The sequence below is a fragment of the Protomyctophum parallelum genome, assembly GCF_964188405.1.
Source record: "Protomyctophum parallelum genome assembly, chromosome: 23".
Taxonomy (NCBI): domain Eukaryota; kingdom Metazoa; phylum Chordata; class Actinopteri; order Myctophiformes; family Myctophidae; genus Protomyctophum; species Protomyctophum parallelum.
In genome coordinates this window covers 17,835,021-17,845,020 of record NC_139715.1, presented here as the reverse complement: position 1 = coordinate 17,845,020, position 10,000 = coordinate 17,835,021, and the positions used below count along the sequence as shown (strand labels likewise).

The 10,000-nt window shown below is 49.0% G+C and overlaps 1 protein-coding gene across 3 annotated transcripts in view; it reads left to right on the top strand.

Moving 5' to 3' along the window:
* Window positions 1–10,000, top strand: part of LOC310854197 (neuropilin-2-like) — a 96,264-nt gene that overhangs the window by 10,883 nt on the left and 75,381 nt on the right. For all 3 annotated transcript variants that reach the window (XM_083758735.1, XM_083758734.1, XM_083758736.1), the window contains exon 2: window positions 3,371–3,554. In XM_083758735.1, the coding sequence (XP_083614861.1) occupies window positions 3,371–3,554 (184 nt within the window). The remainder of the gene's footprint in view (window positions 1–3,370; window positions 3,555–10,000) is intronic.

The window sequence follows — 10,000 nt, the reverse complement described above, 5'->3', positions numbered from 1 at the left end:
TAAAGCCATTTTCTGTCAAATAAAAAATGGTGGATTATTTGCAATGTATTTGGTGGATAAGCCCCTTGAGATGCCATCATCTCGTTTTCGAGGGGGTCCTCGGGCACAAACATAGACTGAACTATACAAACACGTCAACACACTTCAACGTGACTACATCAACAAGGACATGTACACATGAGTGCTCTCCCACGGTTATGTAAACTATGTTTTCTGATGTTGACACTGGAGTGGTTCTCTAAGTTTGAGTGAAGTGCTTGTACACGGAGCGTGTTTCCCTTCCGAAGCAGCTCACAGTGTTCACGGGTGAAATGAATTTCAGAATGTCCTCTTCAAGGGAACATATCAATTTCCATCATACAAATCCCGGGGCCGTCTTCAAGGGCAAAGTCCTGGAAGCTTAGAAAAGAAAAGAAAAGCAAAACAAACCGACAAAGAGCACAGCGCAGCCGACAAGCCTGTCAAGCGGTTTGGAGATGAACTCTGCTAGGTCTCTGTTGCTAATGCTATATGTCGTTCCTGTCATGCATGAACCTTGCATCTCCACATTGAAACGTTATACTTCACTGTATGTTTTCAATCTCGTCGTACTAGAGTGTCGCACAAAAACGGTGAAAGTAGCCCAGTGTAGAAGTAAAAGTTAAGCCCCCGAAATCCTTCCTCCAAATGAGACAGATGCCAGATATCTGACTGACTTAGTGCGAGTGTGTTCACAAATCATTAATACTGTCAGACAGACTCAGACTGGCCGAGCTGATTCATTACTCCTTATGGCTTTGTATTGATTTGACGTGCTATTCCACTAAACTGCACAAATATCAGTATCAGTACACAACGTTTAGTTTCATATGTAGACAGACTGACTGACTCTCACATCGGAAATAGCCGATCTACAAGCTCCACAACGCGTTTCCGACGTGTGACACATTGAGCTTGTAGATCAGCTATTATCTATGTGAGATGTAAAGGAGAACTAGGTATGAATCAGGCATAACTCTTCACCACGTTGCATTTCTTGCTACAATCGCAAATATTTAAGCTTTTGCTGTTATTCTTAACAAACACACACGCACAGAGAGACCGAGATTACAGCAAACCCCCTCTGCTGTTGACAGCCAGTCTTATGGCGTAATAATAAATGCCTCTAGTCTAAATCCACTGTACTGCAGTATGTGTTTTTGTGTTTATCCGTGTGTGTGTGTGTCTGTGCGTGCGCGCGTTCGTGCAGCATCTAGATTGTTATTTGTGTTTTGCTGGGGGTTGCATGTTTATCCACGCACCCCCCCCCCCCCCCCCCCCCACACGCACACGCACACACACTGAGTGTTTGCAGCCCCTCGCCTCAGTGTGTGTGCACGTATGTGCGTCTGCAATTGCGTTTAGCGTGTTTGTGTGAGATAAGGGCCCGGCGCACTGAGCGCGGGGACTATCCTCGCCGGCGGGGCGCTTGCTTGAGAATAGAGGCTTTGTTAGAGCGCTAGTTTCTCATTACAGAATTTGTGAGTGCCCACCACCACTGCTCCCCCACCCGAAAAACCCCAGCCCGCTATAGACGGCAGTATAGTGGAAACTGGAAAGTTGCTACGCACATTTACTTGAGTACTGAGTAGGGTTGGGAGTCCTGGAACCGGGTCCGACGTTGAGGAACCGAAATCGGTACCGTCGACACTCCCGACGGCACGTCAGTCCGACAACGTGCGGTCAGTGTTGGGGACAGCGTTAGTGATGAAGCGAGTCGGAATAATACGCCACCGGAATAATGCCGCTGACCCGGCTTAATCACACTGTCTGAGCTGCTATGTGGATTTTTCAATATAGCAATGCATTGATATTTAAAAAAGAAAATGTTGGTCACTTGGGTGGTGCATCCGGGTTCGTTGAGCGTCTAGATGTCGCAGAGTGGCTCACAGCCTCAGCCTGATGAGTTCAGAGTCTAATATCTCCCCCGAGCCATTGGGAATTCCCACTGGCTGAGTAGTGGTTAAAGATGTTTGCTTTCCACGCGGGAGACCCGGGTTCGAATCCTGAGCGTTACATAAATATGAACACGGTTGGCGTTCGGAGGGAGGGAAGCCGGGCAGGGAGGGTGATATCGTTCATTGCGTGTGCTCCTACTGGGGGTGGTACCGGTCAGCAAGGAGTGTCAGGCGGGAGGAGTAGGACTGAGGCTCTACGTCCTCCCGGTGGGGGCTCCTAACTGGCAGGGTAGCCAGTAGGATAAACCAGCAGTGACCAGAAGAGGAACGACTAAATTGGGGAGAAAAAGGGGCTAAAAAGCACACACGAAAAAATGTAATTTACTTGGTAATTTGTACTTTTGAATACTTGACTATTCACTCGCGTACATGCTTTGTCCGCCCCCACCGCCACCTAGACAGGCCGTCTGCGTGCGTGTCACTTCCTGCCTTGCGGTACGGGGCCGAGCCACGCCATTGGCTCGGCTATTGTTCCTGGGAGCGGCGCGATAGGATCTGGGAATGTGTGCTAATGTTCGCAGATTGGCTCGCCAGAGCAACAATTACACTTTGGAGCACCAACGCTCCCTGCGGACAGCCACCCCCCAAGATAACAGCCTGTGTGTGTGTGTGTGTGGGTGTGTGGGTGTGTGTGTGTGTGTGGGTGTGTGTGTGCGCGTCTCACACCAGCACAGCAGTGATTTTAATGATCTTTTATTGCTTTCATAACCGTGCACGTCCCACTTGCATTACCATTCTACAATGGAGCGGCCGTTTGTCTATTTCCACTCCCTTTTTCCATTCCTCCCACATGTGAACCTTATCAACATAAACATGCTGTGTGTGTGCGCGTGTGGTTGTGTACGCGTGCGTGCGTGTGTGTGCATGTGCTCGTGTGTTTGTGCGTGCGCACATGCATGCGTACATGCGTGCGTTCGTCGCTGCTGCCAGGTGGAAACCTTGCATGTCCCAAAACATTCATTTTTTAAAATTAAATGGTGAAAATATTCTTTTTCTTCTGGAGTATTATCATTTATCATGCACTCTCTCTCCCATTTTTTCCGGTGACTCTCCGTTGCATGAACCAGGAACACCCACACAATGAACACGAAAAACCTCAAACGAAACAATAAACAACAATTCCCCTTGTCAGTGTTCATCGTTTCCGCTATTGTTCATGATTTCTCTGTTTGCTATTGTTTAAACATTGCCACAACACAAAGCCGTGTTGAAGAACCAAAGCAAATGAAATCATTGTGCACTTATGTACTTGTACATAAGATGTAACAATTAAAAACATGTCTAATCAATACATACTGTACAGTACATTTGATGCCACTTTTCTTACTGTTTCAATTAGTAACAGTCATTATTGTGTCTCTCTCTGTCTCCGTCTCTCCCTCCCACCCCTCCAGTAACGGGCTCGGAGTGCGGTGGCGTGCTGGACGCCAGCGAGGCCGGGTACATCACGTCGCCGGGCTACCCTCTGGAGTACCCGCCCCACCAGAACTGCCACTGGGTGGTCACGGCGCCCGAGCCGTCGCAGCGCATCGTCCTCAACTTCAACCCCCACTTCGAGATCGAGAGACTCGACTGCAAGTAAGTGGACGGACGGACGGACGAATGGACGGACGGACGGCCCGCTGGTGTGTCCCGTGCCGAATGTGGCCTCGTTGCCGAGGTTTTTTTTGTTTTGAACCGTAAGGGGGTCCGTTTTGGGATTGTGTCAGCATGTATTGCGATACTTTTTATTGGACTGAGTTGTGTTCGTTTTTCTTCTACTTGGAACCAGGGGACGTTGCCATGCTGGCTTAATTGTGGTGGACATTTTTGGCAAAATTATATTTTCACCATGTACATGGAGTAAGACAAACACCAGCCCTAAATGACCATTACAGCTCTGTAGCTCTAAGAGGGTTGGAAACCTTACGGGCCCATTTTGTTCCATTTGTACACTCTCATAGTTTTGGGGGTCCTTGAAAATAAAACATTTGAGAAACTACCAGTGGACTCCCTAATGTGCCATAGCGTCATAGTGAATTATATTCTGAAGGCAATCTGGAGACTGACATCCTTGAGAATGGGTCTTATCAAAATAAGAACATTATAATGATGTGTGAAAACACAATCTAACGTGTCATATTGCCACACATTATGTCCGTGTACGGACCTGTTGACGACCCCTGCTCACGACGAACACTTTTCGCCGTGCTCGCGGACCGCCGCGGAATCCCGAATGCTATATAACGTTTTATTACGTGCTATTCTAACGTTCTCTGAGATAAACGAACGCGCGGGGGAACTTGTCTTGAGCGCAGAACCGAACAGATGCAAAGCACAGGAGAAACGGGGAGGGAGACTAGAATAAATAGAGAAGGATGGAAAACGAGAGAGAGAGAGAGGGAATGAGCACCATGTGTGTTGGCCGGACCACGCGTCGTCCATTTGGTCTGGCTTCCTTTCTCAGAGACCGGTGAATAAATATGAATCATATGTTGGGTCCATTGTTGTGTGACCTCATAGGAAAGAAGTCGGCCTGTCCCTGGGGCGTGTTGCTAGAGGCTCACCCTGACACGGCCAGGAGTCCCAACAATGGATGAGCCTTTCTTCTCCACAAGGAAATGACCAGTTTGCCATTCATGGATCTTTCCTCATTTTGGTTTTTTTCCGGGGATTTTTTTTAATGAATTCTGGCAGGATTTTCTGACGCAGCCTTTGCAATTACATCTCTGTGTCTGTTTCTCTGTGTCTTTCTTTCTTTCTCTCTCTCTCTCTCTCTCTCTCTCTCTCTCTCTCTCTCTCTACCCACTGCCTGTCTCCCTCTCTTCCTACTGTAGCTCGTCTCTCTCTCTCTGTTTTCTGTCTTTTCCAACTCTCGTTTTTTCTCTCCTCCTCTCCCCTCTCTCCTCCTCTGCCTCTCTTTCCCTTTGTCTCTCTCTCTTTCCCTATCTGTCTCACTGTCTGTTTCTTTCCCCCCCCCCCCCCCTCTCTCTCTCATCAGTGAATTGACATTTTTTCAGCGGGTGTGTCTTCTCACAGAGCACTTTGCGTGGTTCAATAGAAGTTAGCATTTTATTCCCCCTTTTCTTTCAGTTTTTGTCTTTTAAGCACATCGATGGCAGAACCTCAGCGGACACCATTCCGCGGCAACAACCGGCCCGTTCACATCCGCCCCGTGGCCGGCCATCATCCTTCAATTTGATCTATACGTATCGCACTTTGTCCAAAAGAAGGCAAACACCGGCGTCACCTTTTAACCCAATCCTTTCCACAGTAATGCTACCATGCATAAGGGTTGGGGAGTGGAGACATCGATGGGGGGGGGGGGGGGAAGGAAAAGTGCTCAGAGGTTTTACTTACGTCAACGTGTCAATACTGCAATATAGAAATACTCTGTTACAAGTAATAGTACAGAGTAAAAGTACAATAGTTGCCTCCGCTATGTAGTGCAGTAGAAATAGTGTAAACTACAAATTCCTCAAAATTGTACTTGAGTACAGTTTAAGTACAGTAAATGGTCATTAGTTACTTAAATTCTGAATTCCGGCCATTCACTTACTAGTAACAGAATTATTTTCTACTTTGCAGAATAGATATACTTTTACTTAGGCTATACCGTACATAAACAAATAGTACTTTTTCCACCACTGGTTGTTGTTGCAGTAAAACAGGTGTGTGTGTGTGTGCATATGTGTGTGTGTGTTTGTGTGCAACCCAGCTGTTGATAAGCCCCTTGCCCCAGGCAGGGAGAGTATATACACAGGAGGAGGAGGAGTAGGAAGTGGAGAAAGTTGAAATGCCTCCACTCCACATCTCCTGCTCCTCCTCCTCCCGTCAGAGCATTTTATTGGGAGAGAGGATTCTCTCTCACTTTTCCCCTTTTTTTTTCCTTTTTTTTTTTTTTACGTTCGCCTGGAGGCAGTGAGTGAGTGGAGGGAAGGAGGGGTGGCATGGCCCTATCGCACACACACACTCTCTCTCTCTCTGTGTGTGTGTGTGTGTGTGTGTGTGTGTGTGTGTGTGTGTGTGTGTGTGTGTGTGTGTGTGTGTGTGTGTGCGACTGTGTGTGTGTGTCTCAGAGAACGAATTGCAGAGAGGGGGAGAAGAGAGCGCCAGCCGGGGAACACTGGCATGTGTGGGTGTCTATTTGTGAGCAATGCTGCACATAATGTAAGCCAGTGTGCATTTGTTTGAAAAACAGCATCAACCACTCTCTCTCTCTCTCTCTCTCTCTCTCTCTCTCTCTCCCCCCTCCCCCTGGGCCCATCTATCTCCCCTCAGTGAGGAAAGCACACTTTTATAGGGGCCATTAGAAAAAGGGTTTTTTTACGCCAACTCGCTCATTTATTCATGCATCCTGACTCTCGGCTCTGCCACCCCCCCCCCCCTCCCCCTCACCACACGCGCTAATGCTTCGGCCCCCTCCAACGTTTTCTGTGTGTGGAAGATGTAGTGTGTCCCCCCCCCCCCCCCCTCGCTCCCACCGAAACCCAAAACAACAGCACACAAAAAAAAAAAAAAAAAACTGCCAAAGTGCGGCTCGATACTGCCTGCCCCCCTCTCTCTCTCTCTCTCTCTCTCTCTCTCTCTCTCTCTCTCTCTCGCTCTGTCCTGCCGTTTACAGGGATTGATTTGGGCCCTCTAGCGCAGCGGCAGAACAACCGTCGTTTCCGCTTCCTCCACCGTCCGATTAGGCACGGCTGTGAGAGGGAGCGGATCACGAGAGAGGGGGGAGGGGGGGGGGGGGGATTATTATTTATCAACCCCCCACCATGTGATGTTACGCTCTGGGAGCCCGGAGGTGTCTCGGCAGGGAGAATTGATGTTTGAATCCCTGACTGAAACCCCATGCGTAAAAGATTGAACGCTACTTTAACTCAGAGAGCGTGCATATATATATATAACTAAATGGACCCGTGAGGGTCCATTTGGTTATAAGCTCTGGGATCTCATTTGTCACGTCACTCCGTGTGTATAGGCCCGTGATGCCGGCCCGTTCCGCCGCCCGAGACCGATGCCCCGATGTGCCAAACACGTGCTAATAAACCTGTCTACTTTTTTTCCCCCATGTTTTTAAAACACCCACAAGATAAATGATCATTGGGACAAATTAAAAGCTTTCGCAAGCCTTAAAACCCAGAGCTCAGAGTAAAGCGTGCCTTGCTTATGGCCGCGGCTGACAAGCGCTTATAGGCTATAGCAGTGCCAACAATGGCGCCAGCTGGCGCGCACACACACACACACACACACACACTTTGAGCATGCTACCTGTCAGAGCGAGAGCGTTGATAGTCTCATCATATCTTCCCCCAAGGGCACTTTAGACCCCTATAAACCCGGGGAAAAGCGCTTGGTCAGCCCAAGCAAAAAGGAGGGGATGAACTCTTGGATAATAATCAAAAGCCCCCTCCCACTCCCCCTCCTCTCTCTCCCTCTCTCGCCGCGCCAGAGCCGACCTGTGATTCCCCGGCCTCTGGCGGGGCGACGTCAAAGCCGTTGAAAGCGCCGAGGTTTCCGACAGGTTCGCCCCCGCCTCCCCCCCCCCCCACCCCCCACCCACACACACACACACACCCCGTTGCGGTTTACTGCGGCAAACCGAAGAGGAGGGTATAGGCGTTGGCGTCTGTCCGTTGCGCCACCGCCGGCTCCCCCCGGTCGCTGTCTGGCAGTGCCACTTTAATTCCAGGGTTTCATTTCAGCGGTGGAGAGGAGGAGGAGGAGGGGGGAGTCGGTCCGGCTGTGCGCCAAATAGCTCTTACCTCCAGGCTGCCAGCCCATTGATGCAAGCTAAATGTAATAAAGGCTAGATGAAATATCGGGGCCCGTATCTCTAATGTAATCTGCCACCGCCATGAGGCCCCAGGATGCGGCTGGGCGCTCTCGATACAACCATGAGGAGGTGAGGAGGAGTCGGAGATGCTGTCTCTGATCTCTCTGCATCTATCTCGCACCCTTTCTGTCGCTTCCTTTTCGCCATATATCTCTCTGGCACCCGTTCATTCGGTCTCTACCTCTCTCTTCTGTGCCTCTGTGTGTCTCTCTCTCTCTCTCTCTCTCTCTCTCCTTCTACGTCTTTCTTTCCTTGCTCTCTCTGCCATCTTCATTGCTGTCTGTCTGTCTGTCTGTCTGTCTGTCTTGTTCTCCCTTTCTCTACCGTGAGGTGGAATTGCTATTGCCTTTTTCACGCTTTTATATTAATGTTTGTTCACACATTTTCACAAAACTTCATTCACAAATGGCAGATGTGTACGAGCTCACAATCAACACAAGGCTGTCGCGATGGGAGGGATTTGGGATCTGCATTATTTTTTTTCTAAGATAGGAAAGATGGAAGCATTACAGCTTTGCACATTTGCAGAAACACTCGTTTTGGAAGTGCACAATATTCATCTAGGTATTTGTCGTCAGACTAGCTCGGTGGCCTTGTATGTGGTCCGTTAGACTTAGAGAGTGTCCTCTCTGAGATTGGGAGGTCGGGGTTCGATTCCCCGGCCGCGTCATACCAAAGACTATACAAATGGGACCCAATGTCTCCCTGCTTGGCACTCTGCGTCAAGGCTTGGATTGGGGTAAGGCTGTGACACACTAGCATCATGTCCAGGGTGGACAATCTATGTAAAGCGCCTTGGATAAAGGCGCTATATAAATGCCCCATTTATCATTTACTTGTACAATCATGACCAGGGGCATCAAGCTACAAGCAAGTGTACAGAAACAGGAGATATAGGCTCCTGTGGCTCGAGGTTTCCTTATTTAGAGTGACTGATAATGTAAATTGTGAAGGGTTAGATAGAACAAGAGCCATGAACCTTTTGAACCGAGTGTTTCTCAAAGTGGGGTGCGGGGACCCCGAGGGGTACTTGAGTGGGTTCCAGAGGGCCGGCCACCATACCAGTAAAATGTGTTGATATACAGTAGCATCAAAATCCGTTTAAACACTTACCCGTTATACAATTCGGTATTTTCATAACATTTTGATCATTCTTTGCTGAATGGGGGTTCCTGGCATGCAGTCTTTTTGAGGCGTCCTTAACATGAAATAACGCCTGAGAACCACTGCCTTAGCGGGCCAACGAACAGGGTAAACGCTCTCATTTTTCTGTTTTTCTTTTCTTGACCGACAAAAATGACCTATTTTCCAACCGTGACTGAAAAAGAAAAAAAGAAAGCCATAACTGCTGCTTTGACCCAATCAGACGACAGGGGGTCTGAACCGTGAACCAATCAGACGACAGGGGTCTGAACCGTGAACCTCACCAAATTGTGATGCTAGGAGAAAGGCCACGGGGGTCAACACGCACTCACAACAACACACCCACACACACACGCACGCACATACACACACACACACACAGCTCAGCAAGAGAGATGATATCACTTCTCAAGGCCCCCTGGGGCCCCATGGCTAGTCAGGGAGGTGCGGGGATCAATGCCATGTACTCCGCAAGTAATGGGGAATCGATGGGTGATCGGGAGAGAGAGAGAGAGAGAGGGGGGAGAGAGAGAGAGAGAGTCTGGGTCACAGATGAGAGGTTGGACAGATGAGTTGGTCGAAGGGTCGAAGGTCACGGCTGAAGAGAGTTGTTCAGCTTCACGGCCCATCAATAGCTGGCTGGGGTCCAGCTATAGATGTCACACCACCATAGACAGCAGAGCACGTGGTTCCTCACAACACGGAACCCAAACGGACCCGTCGAGGGTCCCTTTGGGTTCCGTTTGCACCCTCTCAGACATGTAAGGATCCATTTGGAACCCACTCAATGGCCCCCTGGGGGGCCACTTTGAGAACTATGGACACTCATACTAATTAGACGCGTGTACTTGAGACAGGAATTTGATTACTTAAGACTTACTTGATTGCAATATCTCACAACGGGTAAAGGCTAGTATTTTTAATTGGCATCGTATCTTGTTTGAGACTTGACTTGACCCGGACCTTCGTTTGTCCTATGCTAATAAAACCGCCATGCATTGGACCTGCAAAACCGGGACTTTGTCCCACCTCCGCCTATATAATTACTACAAGTAAGACGCGGGAAGCG